The 18,594-nt window shown below is 35.3% G+C and overlaps 1 protein-coding gene across 6 annotated transcripts in view; it reads right to left on the reverse strand.

The window, feature by feature from the left end:
• Positions 1-18,594, reverse strand: part of AGMO (alkylglycerol monooxygenase) — a 193,764-nt gene that overhangs the window by 79,387 nt on the left and 95,783 nt on the right. For 4 of the 6 annotated variants that reach the window (XR_012626257.1, XM_074849157.1, XM_074849143.1 and 1 more), the window contains exons 6-12: positions 15,193-15,259; positions 13,634-13,699; positions 13,445-13,524; positions 12,134-12,268; positions 11,544-11,660; positions 3,338-3,420; positions 2,100-2,205 (exon numbers count right to left, since the gene is read on the reverse strand). Coding sequence is in view for 5 of the 6 variants with exons in the window: in XM_074849157.1 (XP_074705258.1) it covers positions 2,100-2,205; positions 3,338-3,420; positions 11,544-11,660; positions 12,134-12,268; positions 13,445-13,524; positions 13,634-13,699; positions 15,193-15,259 (654 nt within the window). In the remaining variant the exon portion in view is untranslated. The remainder of the gene's footprint in view (positions 1-2,099; positions 2,206-3,337; positions 3,421-11,543; positions 11,661-12,133; positions 12,269-13,444; positions 13,525-13,633; positions 13,700-15,192; positions 15,260-18,594) is intronic. The other 2 variants (XM_074849166.1, XM_074849174.1) reach the window with 1 other exon arrangement.

Raw genomic sequence — 18,594 nt, forward strand, 5'->3', positions numbered from 1 at the left:
GAGGGTGGTGAATCACTGGAACAGGTTGCCCAGAATGGTGGCAGATGCTCTGTCCATGGAAACATTCAAGGTCAGGTTGGACAGGGCTCTGAGCAGCCTGATCTAGTTGAAGATGTCCCTGCTCACTGCAGGGGTGTTGGACTAGAGGACCTTTAAAGGTCCCTTCCAACCTAAACAATTTATTATTCTATGCTTCTATGATCACAAAAGCTATTAATATCACAAACTTGTGATTTATAATAAAAATATATGTTGACATATTGGCATTACTCAGAAGCATTATCTATTCTGGTGTCCCTGAGAGCAAAAGATTTGGAAGACACCTATTTTTTCAGTATTTTCCAAGAAAAAAAATGTGAGCAAGGTACTCCTGTTTCTTGTTAAAAATGGACTACTTAGTACCAAAAAAGGGACTAAAAAAAGAGTACAGATAAATATAATATAAAGGATAAAAGGAAAAACATTAGACAGAAGAAAGGATAGGAAAGTACAGTAGGGAAAACTTGAGATGGCAGTTAAGTTAAAAGTTTAATGATAGATACATGTAAATAATAGAGTAAGAACCATTTCATTTTACTATCTTCATGAAAGAATAGTAAGCTGTATAGTTCCCTACAAATAATAGAAATAACCTGATAATTTTACTTCTACTAGTTTCTTAGCAAGAGACACTTTTACATACGCATTACATATATTTACACACACTCCTCAGCAAGTACATGAATTTTTTTTTTAATTCAGAGTGTATATTTTGACATATAATTCTCTGCAAATTCAGTCAGAATACTCGAATAATTCAAGTCTGAGAGCTGTATTTCAAGGGCTATAGAATTAATTGTCAAATTTTAGAATTCTTTCCTTCAAGCCTATCTACTGTAGTAGGCTACTCAGTAAATAATAAAAACATTTTCCAAATGATATTTAAGCAAGTAAAATCCTTAAAATATCTGCTGAATTCTGGAAGACTCTTATCAAAGGAATTCAAGAACTGTTTGATTTATATACCAAAGTTTTGACAATGTAACAAAATAGGAAAAAATCAAAACAATTCTTGATTAGTGGCATTTATCTAGCTTTAAATGTTGTCCAACAGTTATGGTTTCCTATCCCAAGGAAAAAAAAAAAAAAAAAAAGAAAGAAAAAAAGACCCACAGTAGCATAAGATATTTTTCCATTCTCCTATTGCTTATCTTTTAGAAAAGCAGGGGAATCAGCACCACTACCAGAAACCTCCAATTAGGAAAGCTGCTATAAATTTTACAGATGTTTCAAGTCAAAGGAACCATTTTGAACTTGGTTTGAGTCTCAGTCCCTACTGTTTTATTTCACTTTTTCTGGTTTTAAGCCAAAAGGTAATTTCTGGTAACAGTTCTACTAGTCCAGCAACCTGTTCATAACCTTGTTGATAACTGGTTTTGCTGGTAACCAGCACTAGGTAGCTTGGGAATGTTATTCAGATCAGAATCATATTAATGATTTAGTGTTATTTTATTCAGATAACATTAAAAGAGTTATTATGAAATACCACCTATACTGAAAAAAGAAAAAGGTAGATAAAAAAGTAAAAGTCACAAACAGGATAAAAATAAGTCCTAATAACTCAAAAGCAACCATACTTAATCACACCAAAGCTCTATTCAGTCCAGCAGCCTACCTTTGTCAAGGGCTAAAAGTCTGTTTCTGAGGTACAGTATAAGTACAGACAAAATATTTGATATTTAAGACTCTTCCAGCCTCCAAGTATTTTCAGATTTGTCCCATGAAAGGTGAGTCAATCAGTTCAAATTCAGCAACACATTTTTATTATTCACTTCAGAGCATATGGCCACTAATAAATTATTTTTGCAAGAAATGGTATATATACACTTTCCTGACTTTTTTTCAATGGAAATTGGTATCTCTACAGCAAAACCCAATAATTTTCTTACAAGTTAATCACAAAAAGTGAGAAATAAAGAGATAAGAAATAAATCAATATTCTACTCGAATAGTATAATAAAAAATAAGGAAACGAAATATATGTTTAGTGTTTCTGCTTTTTCTAAAAAGATAAAAAATCTAGAGCCATCAGCATAGACATTTCAAAATAAATGTCTTACCTCATAAGCATAGCCCAAATAAGAAAACTGACTCCTTAAGTAGCCAAGTTTGTACACACCTATGAAGACTAAGCAGCGGATGATTTCCAAAATTCCTGCTTTGGGCCTAGAAACAGGAAGTAATTCAGATTAACATCCAATCTTTTCTTCTTTGTTAACTTCAGTGAAAAAGAGAATGTAGAAATAGCCTGTGATCTCCTGCACTTATACCAAGTCACCTTTCTTAATCTTATAGTTAAGTTTTCATAGTATACACCTTACATGGACTTACAACACTGAATTGGCTAGGCGTGAGAATACACGTACTCACAAACTACATATAAGCTGTCACAAAGGTAGCTGTATATATAGCTATCCTCTTTTGATCTCAAAAATGACAACAGCAAAATTCTGAAAACTGCTACATGAGTAGTTCAGAATCTTTTCATTGGTCTATTTCTGTAGATTTTTACTAATGCACATTATTAACTCCCTAAGTTATACACATCTCTGGCATATTGACAGATTTTTATTTATCCTGAAATAAATTGTTCAGTCCATACAAGTGAAAGGTATTCCTTTCTGAAAACATCGAACAGCAGGTGCAAAGCAGAACTGACACCTCAATCTCCAAGGAAGCTTCTATTCCACATTTCTGCTCTGGCAGGGCATAGTTTCTTTGTAAGAAACTGTAGCTGCTATTTACTCTTCTGCAGGGTCATGGTGCCTGTATTGGCTACTTCCATAGTGTATGGGCTGGTGTATTCAAGATCCAGTTTGATTTCAATCCATATTGGTTGAATTTAGTCTTAAGTCTACACCATCCGTCACATGACTTTGAGTCTACTCTGAGCTACACTGTGTGCTTTTCATCACTGTATCTGACACCTACGGCATGCTCCACAGGACTGACAATTTCATTGTAGTCTGACCTTGAACAGCCTTGGGACAGCCTGCAGGTCTCACTGGCCTGCCAGTGTCCCAAACCCAGAGATGTGGACCCAGCAAATGCAAGCAGAGAGGGGTGCCATGAGTAGTCCATCCCATAACTTTTCTGCAAGGGACAATTGCTACGTGAACACTCCTGAGTTTAGGTGCTGTTAGTCATGTATTATTTTCTAGTCAACGGACAGCAACATATGTGTCTGAGTGTATCTATATTTCTTTATCAATATAATTTCTGACACACTTGAGATTTCCATATAATGATAAATAATGCGTAATAAGAGAAGGAAAAAAGAAGTGTATTTGTATCTTACCTGTTCTCCATAAGTAGTCCGAAAGAGGTCAGGGACAGAATGATAAAGCCAATTCTCAGGAGAACAGTTCCCTGTGATAACATCTGTTAAAAAGTAGACAAAGAATTCATTTAGAGTAATTTTCTGAAGAGAAATTGAGTTTTAACAGAACAGTAGCTTCAACCTCCTCACTCAGTGATGTTAGTATCTGCTTTTAAAGTAATTTGTTACTTTAAATTTTACAACAAAAATATCTGCTCTGGATAGCACACTTTTCTGAAGTAACCACCTTTATAGTTGTTTCCTGAATGCTGTATTTCCAAAATAATGTTTAAGACATTCATGTGTTTTCCCAAAGTTACTTGATTCCCTTATGGCTTTACCCAAGAGAGAACAAACTTATTTCTAGATTAAAATCCCAGAAGCCCTGTTCTTTTTCTTCATCTTACGTTACCACATCTTTACAATAGTCATCTATGAATCCCAGTGGATACCAAAACCGATACACTGGTGAGAAAATTAATGTGCCTTCGTGACAACTCGACACTTGGTTCCCAATTCAACAAAACTCTTCAACTCATACCATTAACTTCAATCAGACATAAACCACTTTTAAACATTAACATGTGTGTTAGTACTTGCATAAATAGCAGCATGAGGATTTATGTCCTTAAAATTTATATCAAAATGATATAAATGAAACTCAGGAAAACAGAAATTATTTTCATTATGAAGTCTGAATTTTTTCTTTTCATTTATTAAATATTTTTTGTATTCTACACAGCTGTCTTTGAAAATCAAATATTTTATCAGTTTTCTTGTTCCCTCCCTGACTTCCTTTCAAATATTAGTTTTGAAAAGCCTTTATTTTTTCATTTAAAAAACAACAAAAAACCCAAAACAAAAATAGTGGATCTGGCTGAGTTATAGGAATCCTTTCTAGCTTCAACAGCAATAAGGTTTATGAACAGTATCTTGCATTTCAAGATTGCAGGCACTGGAAAAATTAAAATCTATGAATGCCCGCACTGATTTTGATAAATCCTACTCAGTGACAGGCCCACCTTCCTTCAGTGGTGGCCTCTACCCCGCGAAGAGATCTAAGGTAAGTCTCTGTGAGCGTGGGAGGCCACAGGAGGATATTCTCAAGTTTTACAGCTGTGTGAACTTACAGTGCCCATGTTTGCAAAACACATCAAACCACACACTCAGGCTGGGCAGGTTTCTGTTGTTTTACTGAAGAATCACAAGCACCTACTCAGATATCCTTAAGAAACAGTTACTGAACAATGAAAACACAATCCCAGCAATGAGTGAGCTAAACAGCAACTTCACCAGTTTACAAGCCAGAACACACTTCTCACAAATGACACCTGTCAAGCCACTCTGTTGCAGAGATTTATACCAGGTTAGATCAAATTCATTACTGCATTTCCAATCTGTTCCATCCCTCCTTATGATAAACTTACAAAACCTCAGACTGATGATTACCACCATCATCTACTTATATGTAGACCTTGAGAAAGGATATTCTTTACACTTTTCTTACATTCTTACCCCGGGCATCTGCTATCAGCCATCACAGGAGACAGGATATTAGTTAAATATTGAACCCTGGGGGGACTCAGTATAGCAGTTATGTGTTGAGACTCTCGCTTAAGTCAAGAAAGTAGAAAATGCTCTAATGGGCTTATAGTCCTTTATCACGGTTTGTATCACTTGGAATACATTTGCAAATTCCAGATACAAGTTTTAAAATTTGCCAATAAAAGATTAAATTGAGGGTGCTCTTTCTGAAAACTTCAGTTTCTATAATCAAAAAATCCCACAGCTATGCCAAATTTAAAAGACTCCCCATTGTTAACACGAAGCAATTTGTTTTGAAGTGGCAAAATTTTTGGACAGTGTTTTTTTATAGAAATCAGGCACAGACTCTACTTAAGTTTAATAAAATGAGTAGTTCTTAAACTGCTCATCTAGCCACAGTAAGTTCAACTCCCACTTCAGCTTCCTGTCGAAACTGGCTCATAAAAAATTTCAAGAAGTGAGCAAAGAAAAACATGATTTGGCACAGGCATAAGGGAACTCACCCATACATTTCTTAGAAATGTTTTGATATGCTTTGATATGTTTTTTAATGATTGTTACTTGTCAAATAAAGGAGTTTCCAAGGGACCTAGGACTGGAATTCACGGTTTTCCTCCTCAGAGACTGTCCTCACTTTTATATTGGAGAATTACACCTTCTTTGAAACCTAGTTCTTCTGGCAAGGTGAGTCTGATTTCACTTTTTGCTTACAGTGTAATGCACTAGCTTCTACAGACTGCCTTAAAAACGTTCCCACAGTGGCAGGGCACTATTCTGATAAAAGGAACGTAAGGTTTTGTATCCCCCTTAGGCAGGAAAAGGAACTGAACATCAAATCCAAATTTCAAGCTAGTCATGTAATTGCTACATTACAATATATGGCTAAAATCACACTTTAAGGAAAACAAGTGAACCTGCAATGGTTTTGAGACAACAAATGTTAATATTTGTCTTCAGGAAGGATCCAGCAGTACCTGATATGAATGAATAAGGGTGTCTCCAATTTCCAATTTTAAAAAGCTGCATGATTTCACACTTTTTTGCCTTCCCAGTTTTTCTGAGCTGACTAACATTACACAACCAGTCATGAAGTCCCAGGCATCTGGGTCTCCTTGTGATTCCAGTTTCAGAAAACTGAGATGCTGATTCATTTTACCTTCCTTTAAGTACCTTTACTGAAATGCCTAAAACCCTGTTATTAACTTAACCATTTTCTGTAATCAGTGGAGAGAGAGAACTTTCTAAATGATTCTATTTCTTGTCATAAACTAGACTGCAAGTCTAGAGGCTAAATTTGGTCCCTGCACTAAGAGGGGTTTGAGTGGATGATGGAAACGCTTCTCCAAAGCAGACACTTTTGGTTCATATTTTAGTGATGTTTTCTCTCTTCTATTTCTTTGCTCAAAGATATATTTTAACTGCCATTTCTAGAGGAGTAGGGAGAAAAATAAAAATTAAAGTTAACATATTTTCAGGAAACAACAACAATTTTTATTATTATTCTATTATATTGTCCTCGATGGACCTTGAAATAATGATAAGCTTGATATTAGAGACACTGTAATATTGTAATTCAGACTGCAGCTTTCTCCTCAGAAAGAAAGAAGGGTTTGAATACAAGAATTGGGAGTGTGACCCTGCAAACTTCTCTTACACATTTTCTCTAAGATGTGCAAAATTGAAGCCTGGAGTTATCATTTGACTCTCCACATAGATTAAGAACTTAAAAGGAAATTAATAAATTGCAGTCATTTTAAACATGGATTTCCAGAAAAAAAATGGGAATCTAAATACATTCTAATGTATATTAGTAAATCAGAACTGAAGCAACCTTATAATTTAGGAAAATCAAACTATAAACAAGTCTTTATCTTTAAATGGTTAAAATGCTATATGAGGTTCTTTAGCATAATAACTACCTGAGCCAGGTATGTTTGTATTTTACAGATTCTGTTTTTCAGGCCAATTTCCATTTCTCTGCAGACACTCTCCTCCTTGAACCATAACATTTTGAATACTAGCTGTTTGTAAGACTTCTTATGGTCCAATACCACCTGTGGCCCAGAACATGAAGGACTGGAGGACTCTAAAGGACAACCTGTAGATCACAGTTAATTGCAAACTGGCACTACCATCAGATTCACACAAATGCATGGCACTGTAATGTCCCCGTACACTGTTGCAGCCTTCCACTTTCCAATTCTTCAGCTCTCTGGAGTGGTGAAGGGTGAAACATAAAGCCTTACTGGGAACCATGAAGGTAGAAGGTGTAAGTTACCCTTCACTGTAGATACATGCACCACATTCACATACAGCAAAAAAAAAGTGTTCCCTCATTTGTGCTCCTAGTCAAGGACTACCAAGAAATCTGTGGTGAAATACACCATGATGTCATTTGAGAATAACAGTTTTTAGAAAACCAGCCACGTAGCATAAATTTTAGCATTATTAGTTTGCTTTCATAACTTTCTCTTTATAGCTCCAGTAGTATAGTTACATGCTGCCTTGATTCTTTTATTTACTTTCAAACATGTTATCACCCTATGAAGTGGATGCTGGCAGCTGAAGCATCCATTTTCTAGGCATTACTCTACCAAAATCAACAAAACAGCCAGTGGGTTATATCACTAAACAAAACATCATATATTAAATCTACACACTGCAAGTTGCAGTGTGAAAAGAATGTGCCTTTTACACTTTTGTTACGGCTAGCATCGTCGTTCCACTTAACCATAATATGTATGGATGCATATATACAATAAATGAGTATTTATACACTGGAGTATTTGTATAAAGAGAGAAGCCTGTGGGACCACAGCAGGTTCCCCAATTACAAGTCAGTCACAACTTTGTAATGTGGTTATTGGCTGCAATCAAACAGAAAAAAATATTTCTGTTGGATTTTGATTTCATTGAAAGCTTTAAAAATATCTTGGAGCTTTAAAAAAAAGGGGGTGGGGTTATAGAATTTGGGAAGAAGTTTACATGACACTGTAATCAACAGAATGCCACAGCATTATTATTTTATGGGTTTTTTAGTAACGAAAAAATAATTAATTTAAATGAAGGAAATGTTTTTCCAAATGTTTATTAGAGGAACACTGAAATATTCCAAATTTACTTTATATTTCAAAGAACACAGATTGTTTTAATCCTTTTGAAGAATAACATAGATGCATTTTCTCATCCTGAAGCATTCAGTGTTTCAAAAGAACTGCTAGAAACAATGTCAGCATGTTTCATAAGCTAACAGATGCCTTGCTGTCATATATCAGACCTTTTGACATTTAAATGAAGAATGCTAATACAATGCTATGAAATTTGTATTGTTAGATGTCTTTGTATGAATTTATTTTACCTTAGAATTCCTAAAATAATTGTAAATTCTTAGCAATATTTCATATACAATACTTGGTGATGTCCTACTGATGGATATATTAATTGTGTTCTCAGCTTTCAAGAGATCTATCTTACCCTTACTACTTTTCCTCTAATTAAAACTGTTCACATATTCATAGCATTAGAGGCACAGTAAATGTTACAGTATCTATCAACAACAAAGAAGACACTGCAATATGTGTTTAAGGTACACTTCACTTTGATTTATGTGATACATGCAGTTCTGGAGCTATGAGACTTTTGCTTTGAATGTACTGCAGTTTTACACTCCTAGCACTCTCTCTGGGACTGATCCAAATCCCATTTCTTCAATGAGCTTTGGATCAGATCTAGATGTGCAGAGCTCAGAAGTAATTTTTATTCTCTAAATGTAGTGCAGATCACTATATAGAAAATAAACACTGTATGCTCTCTCCTGTGGAAAATATATATATTTGTTCTTTCTTGTCTTGCTCTTTCCGTAAGTTAAATGTAGGTCATTCAGACTGGAGGTATATGGTTGCTCTTTACAAACAGAGAAATTTAACACTTCTACAGGCGTGAGACCAAACACTGAGCAACTGTAATCACTTGAGAAATGTAATAGCTGTGTGCTGTGTCTTATGGCTATTATGAAATGGAACTTATACCTAAAAATGAGGAAAACAGTTCGCTTTCTCCATTTATGGAGCTATGCCACAGTTATGACATAATTCATAGCCAGACAGAAAGTTCCAGTTGTATCCATAGACATTTCATAACTCAGTGTAGTGGAAAACTGATATTGAAGAAAGATTTTTGCCAAGTAAAGTTATTCATACACAAGCTTCCTTCTCATGACAGCTTCCCCACTGTACTGCAGAGCGATGCTGGAACTCTGCCTTGGGACCAGCACTTTCTACACCCACGCTGAAGGTTTATGTCTTGAGATGAGGTGCTTCTAGACGCTCTCCGTCTTATCCTTACTACCTTATTACCCTGCAGTTTTCTGCAGAGAATTTTCTAGTTGTTTTTCTCCAATAAGTTCATAAATGGTGGATCTTCAGGATGTTTCTTCCATGATTGCAAGAATTTAATGATCATCTGGGGCTTGGGTGCATTTTTCAACTTCCCTTATTACTTATTCTTAAACAGTTGCAGTTATCGGCAGAGAAAATAATTTGGACCATCCATTTTTCCTTCCAGGACCAGAAAAAGGTGAAAAGAATAAAATAGGAAAAAATTCATAAGCAGACTCCTTACTTCTTGCTGCTAAAAGCAACAGCAAAAAAGTAGGAAACAGAAAACTAATCAAACAAAAACTCCACAGTTTGATCCCTGTGCAAATATGACTTGCTTCTGCTATGTAGGAATCTAGAAGCATATCTGGAAAATCTTGCAGAGGCTTTTCTTGATATAAGAACATTGGCAATCACGTATGCTGTATGTCTTGTATACACTGGAGGTATTTATCCTTATCTTTGGCTCAATTTCCTGTCCTCAGAAATTACTTAGAATAGACTAAGCCTCAGATGGTTTAGTAATCTCCACATTCCCTGCAGTTGCACTGTGACCCTTTACGGAGGTGAACACAATATGTAGAATAACTTAATATTAATCAGAAGAGTATGCCTGAGGTAGCTTTTATATTATATCAGGAATGCTACATAAAATATTTTTAAAACTTTCCTCAAAAATTGCATCATTCTACTGGTCTGATGTGTTACTCAGAATACATCTAACCAAAAACCTGGAAAAAAAAGGGCTGTAGCAGCTAGTATATGCAGAGCTGCCAGAACTGCTGTAAGCCTGCTGCCACGTATCCCAAGAAATTATTGCAGAGAGAGTCCTTCTCTTGCCCTTCTTGCCCTGGGACTCAAGTCTGAACCAGAAGACCAAAACATCGATGTTTGGACAAGATTTCTGACAACTTTGAAATGGCTTTGCAATCCTCTGGAATCTTTCATGGATGACCATGGTCAGATATGCAAAAGACATTTCTAGAAATCTGTCTCTTGACTGGATTCAGACATGTTGGTGATGGGCAAAGGCATCGGGTTGCAGTGAGAGAGGCTGCTCCCTGGGGAAGGGGCAGGGGGCCAGTGGCAGCCAGTAGACAGGGCCATAGTCCCAGCAAGAAGGGTGATGTCCTGCAGTGTCCATCGAGGTGGGCAGGGGACAGTAATCACCATTGGTCAAGGGTTGGAGATCACTGGGTGAGTGTGCTGGGATGAGGCGAGTCCACAGGCGAGCAGAGGCTGAAGAACCCATGGGGCCCTTGGCACCCTGACAGCAGTTCTATGGCAATGTGGGTGACACAAACACAACAAGACTGCTCTTTAACCAAGGAGGTCTTAGAAAGGGTTTAAGAAGGTGGCCAAAGGGCGTTTTATCAAACTGATAGACTTTTGTGGTGTTTTGGTAGGTCTTCGGCTGATTTCTGGGAATATTAGATGCATTAAAATTATGCTTCATAACTAAAAGATTTTAGCTTCAGTAAAATAGAGTTGTCAAGGAAGGCAGAATTAAAAGGAAGTTAGAAGGCTGTGAACCCAGGGAAGCAGTTCATATCTCACTTCTTGCAGGCGGAGATGGCCTTGTAGTTCACCTTCAGAGACTGCCAGGTATCCATGGAGGAACCACATTGTGTTACAAGGGAGATGCTGTCAGCCAAAACACGAGGTGGGAAATACGTGTCTCTCCTTGCTGTATTTCTATCAGTGCTGTTGTATGTTCCAGACTGGAAGAAGTATTTGCCCTGAGTCTGTGCTCCAGCTACTCTGAACTCATGCTGACACCAAGCTTCCCACCAGCAAGCACTGCAAGACCTTTGCAATCTTCCTTCTAAATTTTAGGCATTATTGGCATCTAACAATGTGACCAACCTTGACATCTCAAAACCTACATAGTTTCAGGTCTGAGATACATTTTTCCTCTCATGAGGTCCTAAAAACTGAAGCAGACATATATGTCTTCTATGGAACATTCATTATTTTTTAATTTAATTGATTAACTTAAGCATATTAATCTGTAAATAATATGGTTATTAAATATTTATTAATAAACAATATCAAACACTATATATTTTATATTAGATAGTTATATATTTAGCCATTTATGTTGATTCCTTTTACAGACTCTAGTTACTATTACAATAGTTTAAATAAAATAGTATATGAGTCAGGCTGTAGAGCCTCTACTCGGTGCTTTATTATTTAATCATGTTGTGTGTCATATTATGAAATATCATCTCATGCTAACAGTAAAGATAGGAAGTACTTACTGTCACAGTACCAAGAAGTTCAGTATACAAGTCCATTATTACAGCAAAATGTACAACTGCATAGCAATTAAAATAAACCGGTACACTTGGATTGAAGGGAACTTCTTTTCCAGTGATCTGTATAAAGCAAACAGATAATAGCCTTTGACAGTGACCTGTTATTCCTTAGTATTCTTTATACTTACAACCACAAAAAAGATTAAGGGACACAGATAATTGCACAAAGATAATCTACTATCAAATTTATATGCTACTTAGTGTGAGACAGCGTGTGTGTTTATGTTCACAGCTAAAAGAAAAAAAGAAAATATTGTACTCTATAGAACAATTTTGAAAATCTCTTTAGGAAATGAATAATGAAAAGAGAAATAAAAAAATATATTTCTTTCCTTCAAATGAAAAGAAAAAAAAGGAGAGCTAAAACATTCATTTCCTTCAGTTTCTGTTCCCATTTTATCTTCCCCTATGCTTTATGACTGCTAATTTGCTAATTTAAAATAGCATGTGTAGAGTTTTTAACATTGATCCAGTAGCATTAAGAGGTCCAAGTAAATTACACAAAACTGAAAGCCTGTGCATGTTCTATTTACCACTGGGATTTCCTCAGGAAGGCCAAGTCTAGGTTTGCCTGGTCCCCAGCCTGGCCCTTTGAATATGACAGAAAGCTTATTGCAGAATCCAGGTGTGGCCCAAAACGTGTTCCAAATATGAGCCAAGGGACGTAACTGAAAAAAAGAGCAAGTAATTTTTCATTGTCAGTAAAATAAAATTTAATAAAACATTGTATTTTATTCATTTATAAATCATTTATAAAAATATATTTATATTTTTAGCTCTCAAGTAAATGATTTTTCAAAGTGCATAAAGAGAATAAATTAGGAATAGCTGAAGACAGTCAGAGGTTCAGAAAACCTGACTGAAATAGGCAGGAGCCATATCAAAGCCCTTGGTTTATAGTGAGGATTATTACACTGACTTCTGGTCTGAGGAAAATCTGTCTCTCCTGTAATCAATCCAGAGTATTTACTGGTGTATTGTATAGCTGTATTTATGGTTGTTTTAAACTAGAATTTGGTTACTGGGACCTAGACGTGACATACTCTCAATACCTAAATTATTTAGTATCTGACTGGAACGGACATAATTGCGTGAGCTGTGGCCATCCTTCCAGCTTCCAGCCCAGACACCCCTGCAGGTAGAATTTCTCATTCTTTGAGATGCCTCCTTGGGTGAACAGTCATGAAAAGCAAACAGGGACTTCAATGCTTCTCAGTCCTGGAGGTTTTTACAGAGAACTTTTATCCAGTTTAAGTGAATCCTAAACCAATAAATCTAAGAAGCACCACACTAAGTACTTTTTCGTATTTTTCATTTCCTTTTTTTTTAATTAAAAAAAACTTATATTCAACCTATTCTGAAGGTTTTGTTGAGACCATGATGGCTGCTATATAATGCTGTCAACACAAATCATTCTGGCGTACCTTAACCAGCAAATATGCAGAAGAGATAATAGTAAAGATATTACACCATGGGTTTATTTATGAAATAGCAATATTTAGATAAGACAAATAACAGACAAAATATATATTTTTGTGCTTCACTGCATATTGCTTTGCATATGGCAAAATGGACATCATTGAGTCGAAGGCCATTACAATATCACCATTGCAATTAGTTGTTAATGTTACTGTATTGTATTTTCATGATGACTACAAGCTCTGCATATGCTCGATGCAGTGAGTAGAAATAGTTGTTTTGTAATGAAATACTGAAGAAATTGTAGATGATTTAATTGACTACGCAGCACTGCAAGGATAGCCTCAACTCTGCTTAAGAGAGGAGTTTCTTTTGAACATGAGTGCTGTTGAAGATACCAGAGTCAGTGATACAAACTATAGCACCTGGAGCATGATGGGATCAAATGAATTTACTGGATGTGTTAAGCCATATACAACTTCTGCATCTTCTGCCTCAAATGTTCCTGATGAAAGAAGAAAAAAAAAACAGAACAACCAACAATCAAATTTAAAAGTATACATATTTTTGCCACACTAACTAAACATGAGGGAGAACGCCTTTTTTTTACTTACCGAATATCCTGTCCCAGATAATGAGTGTGCCGCCATAATTTTTGTCGATGCAGTAAGGATTTCTACCTATAAAAACCATTTATGAAATCAATAATTGTGTATGTAAGAATACACTCAACTCAATTATGAAGGCAAATCTTCTTCATTAACACCCACCATTCCTTATAAGTCTATAATTTTTTTTTTTCTTACTAGCCTTATTGCTCTCTTTCTACTCAGATTCAAACATACAAAATGTGTCACTCCCAAAATTTCTGTGAAACAAAAGGATTCATTTGGAGAGTAAAGTCAGTTCAAAATATAAATACAAATTAAAAAGCAAACAAAAAATCATTTCCCCAGTTTATACCTAAGAAAATATGTGCTAAATATATTTATGCACAATCATCTCATTAATAGCTTTCAGCTGTCTCTATCTTCTAAGCCATATGTCTGATCCTGCCTTCATTATTATTAACTTCAGTGTCAGGAAAACTGATCCTTCTATCTGTTTTCTAGGGAATGTATTTGTATATAAGCTGTCCTATCAAAAGTATGAGCAAAGAAACATTGATTACATATCCCCAGGTTCGTGGAGATTGTATGGAGTGACTGTACAACACTTGATCAGCTCTGGACTGATTCTGCTTAACTCCGATCAGGATTAGAGGATTAGTTTGGATTTACAGCAGAGTAAATAAGAGCAGAGTGTCTCCCTCCAGGATTACCAGTACTTGTACAAATTTTAAGGATTAGACACTTGCAGCACCACAGCCTTTTTAAAAAGTCTACACTGTGCCATAAACACTTTACACATGGAGGATATAATAAATATTAATAACGTCCTCTGTACATATAACTGCATTTGAGTCTGTTTCAAATTATTTTGTTCTTCCATCCCCCTAATACTCTTTTACTTATTATCTCTGCATGAGCCAAGAGCATCTATGAAATCCACTTTGATTCCTCAGATATGTTCATGACATTTTTCAGTGTGTAATGGAGTTATTAATCCAATTTATATATGCAGTACTGTCTTGAATTCCTCTGAATATTGATAAAAAGTCAATCATCATGCACTTGTGTGAAGTGAGATTTTTCAATAATTCAGACAGCTGAAACCAGATTCCACTAAAACATTTTACAGTTCTTCTAAAAGGTAACCACATCTTTTCACACGTTCAGTGCTTGAATTTGAATGCAAAAGCATCTGTTAGTGATTGACAAGTTGATGTCTTAGTAGTCAGGGAAGGATGAGATTTTTTTCTATCACTCTTCATGTGTACAAATGTTGAATTGTTTTGCTCAAAGTCTTAAAATTATTTCATGTTATCCAGGCTTAATTTACACCTAATAACTAATCTTAAATGCAAAAATTTTAAAATTAAAGTTATAAAAAAGTTTTTTTAAAATATTGTGACATTTCTAACTGAACAAAGACTATTTTTGAAGCAATGATCAAAATTAAAATCCTTCTGTAAAACTAATTTTACAGTACAACTTTAGTACTTTATTATCATACAAATAGTGAGCATGAGAAAAAACACACTGAGGAATAAGAGGTTATATTTTTAGCTTACCATGATGAACTCTGTGATGACTGGGAGTATTAAGAATCCACTCCAGAGGCCCAAGGTTGCTGATAACCTTAAAGAAAGTAATGTTTTAATGAATTTGAAAATACTGTATAAAATCAAGAAGAAGGAGGGAAAAGAGGGTGGGGAAATGCATTAAGAAGATGTTTATCTTAAGGAAAATTGCATAAAAAGACAAGAATGCATTTTTTTTTCCTGAATCATTTCGCTATATTACTGTTACAAGAATTTTAATGAATAAAATGAAATTTAGTAAAATGCAACTTAAAAATAAATTTCTTTTTGAGCCAGCAGCACATTTTCTTCTTATTTTTATTATCAATTCATGATTCCTTATAGATCATTTCACTCACATTTTTTACCCATATCCATTGGCACTGCTTGGGATCCAGTGCAACTCTAAGATCCCAGTTATGGGAACACTTTACATCAGCAAATGGCTGCCACTGACCCAGAAACAAGTTCTCCTTCCTCCTTCAGTACCTTTAATTGCTGTTCCTTCTATCAATACCCTTATTTTAGCCTGGCACAAATGCAGTAACACAACAAACCTGATTAGGGAACTGATGCAGGTTAAAATTAATTCTTTTTTGTTTTTCTAAATTAGTTTAATTGGATGAGTTCCTGAATCTGATCCAACATATGGTTACAAATACACTGGCATGAGTCAGAGGCATGAAAAGAAAGAAGACTAGAATAAATTCATAGTGGAGCTGCGATCTAAGTCAATGATTCAACAGCACAGAAAATCCAGCCTTGATCATTTCAGTACCAGACCAAAAATCACTGAAAGTGTTGATTTCCACAAACTGCCTCTTTGTCAGAAAATGCTGATGAATTAAGTTTGTATCAGCAGGGTTTATGCTAGATTAGGTACTCTTCTGTGTTATGGAGCCAGAGGAAAGCCAGCATTAACTTCAAATTTTGTGCTTTGGTTAGTTCAACGGAAGTGTGTGGATACCCAAACAAAGCAACCATTGAACAATCCCAAACACAAAACCATCAGTCACAAATAGATGCAATCACTGGATGACCAATAAGGATTTCCTTTCAAAATATGGTATCTATTCACCATAACTGATTATGACCATAATGTCTTGAAATTAAAAAGGGGGACGGGGGGGAACCAGCTAAATAAAAATGCTTAGACCTTAACAGGCAAAACCCAGAAACTATCACCTTTGTCTTTTACGGAACTTAATTAGTACATTTAATACTCATACTGCCAAAATGGGTGATCTGTAATATAATAATAGAGATAATAGTGGCAAACAACACATTAAGTAGAAAGGCAAACAATCAATACTCATAAGAGCATGCCCATCCATCTAAGTACCTAAACATACAAGGATTTATAATCACTTAAGGTTTACAGAACAAAGTCCTAAAATATGTTACAGCCATTTCTGTTTAACTCACACTTCTGCAAGTGAAAGTAGATCTGTACTCAAAAAGTAAACACAGGACATTCTTCAGATGTATTTAAATTTGTATGCATCAGGCAAGTATCACAATAAAAGGAATAAATACCTTTTGTTCATTTTTGTCTTTAATAACAGCTAAAAGAACTTCTACTTAATAGGTTAAGCAGAGCATTTCTGTAATTAAAGGAGTATAGAAATTAGCAAATTCTTCAGATACAGAAAACTGTAACATTTGGAGCATCTGTCTCAAAATCCTGCACACACTTGACTGGAAAAGCAGAATACTGGGACATTTTGTAATGTTAAACTGCTTTGTTTCATTTTGTTTAACTCAGAAGCCAAGGACAACATAAGTAGGACCATTTGTATTTCTCAGTTCTCCCTCAAAATAAGTTCAAGCCTGAAAAGACCACCTAAAGGTGAGAAACAATTTATCATTCATGATAGCTCCATTTCCCACCTTTCTCAAGCAGAAAATCCCACTGTTTTAAGCTATGTGAGATGTGACCACTAAATTAATTTAATTTGAGTCAAATGTCTTGAACTGCAGCCCAGCACCTGAGAGAGCAGTGATTTATCTATTAGGTCACACCTAACTTTGATCTACTTGGTTGTAACATATTTTTAGCTGTGTTTTAACAATTTTTGTGAAAATAATCCAAATCTGTGTTAGGAGAACAGGGAATCACTAAAGAATAGCAGTGTTCACTTTTAGCCTACAGGTGGATTATAATACAATGTCCTCAGAATGAATGCCTTCAAGTCTTCAATATCCAGCTGATTAAATTAATATTTTAAAATTAAAATTCATCCTTTTGAAAATCCGTATAATACATAGGTATACTAAAGTAGAACTTTGTGTCTTGGAGCTCCCTAAGGACCTCAGGAATTTACATAAAATTTTAAATAAGTACTTCTGACTAATCGTAGATAAAGTATTTTCTTTGAAAAATGAAACCTCTTTCATCCTTTAAAATAGTCTTTCTTTGAGTGATGATATTTACAAATCTACTGAAATATCTTCTCTGCAGCATCATTAGTGATTGATGCCTGAGTCTAGTTCAATTCATTATTCAGCCAAGGTTACCTCCATTGCAAAGACATACTAGCCACATGCTGATGGAAATATCATCTGAGATAACAATTATAACCACATGACTTTTAAGCTCAGAGGTGGTACAGAACTCTGTACCTGACCAAGCAAAAATCCAGCATGCTGAAATTAGCAATCCATAAATCAACACTTTGGCTAAAACACATCAAAAATATTTTTTCACCAGATATTTAAACTGGTATATGGTGCTATTTCTAGAAACTTCCTTTGCTATCAGTAAGTTTACTTCTATATATTTAGCACATTTCTAAACCGGAAAAAACTATGGTCAGTGGAAAACTTTTGGTGTCAAAAATTTTATAAATATTTTATAAATGTATATTTTATAGATATATCCATATATCATTCCAACAAACAGAAACATATCACCTCTGGAAAGCTGAATTTTGAAGGCTCCTGCAGCACAACATAACAAAGAACATTATTATTTTGTCGAATTTTTCTATATTCTGCCATTTTACCAGGGCAAAACTCCCACAAGCAGATCCTTCACTAAAGTAAATTGTCAAGGTTAGGATAGTATGACAACTTTTGCCAGGCAAGCTTCTGACCCTGTCATGTCAGGCTGACAGGAACTTACTGTAATAACAGTGAAAGGAAGGAATTTTGTAGAAATTGACTTGTAACAAAATGGAATGTGGTGTAACAACAGTCCATATTCAAAAGAATGCCTAACAGGCAACAGAGAGGAGAAAGGCAGTGGCAGGTACTCCATCTACCAGCCTACCTTTCTGCTGTCAGTCAACCCTCATTTCTGTGTCTTCATTGCATCCAAACATTTCTTTGGAGAATGGCAATTGCAAAGGAGCTCGTAAGTGTTCATGGTAGCAGTAACCAACTTTATGTTGC

Source organism: Strix aluco, chromosome 1 (assembly GCF_031877795.1).
Source record: "Strix aluco isolate bStrAlu1 chromosome 1, bStrAlu1.hap1, whole genome shotgun sequence".
NCBI classification, from domain to species: Eukaryota; Metazoa; Chordata; class Aves; order Strigiformes; family Strigidae; genus Strix; species Strix aluco.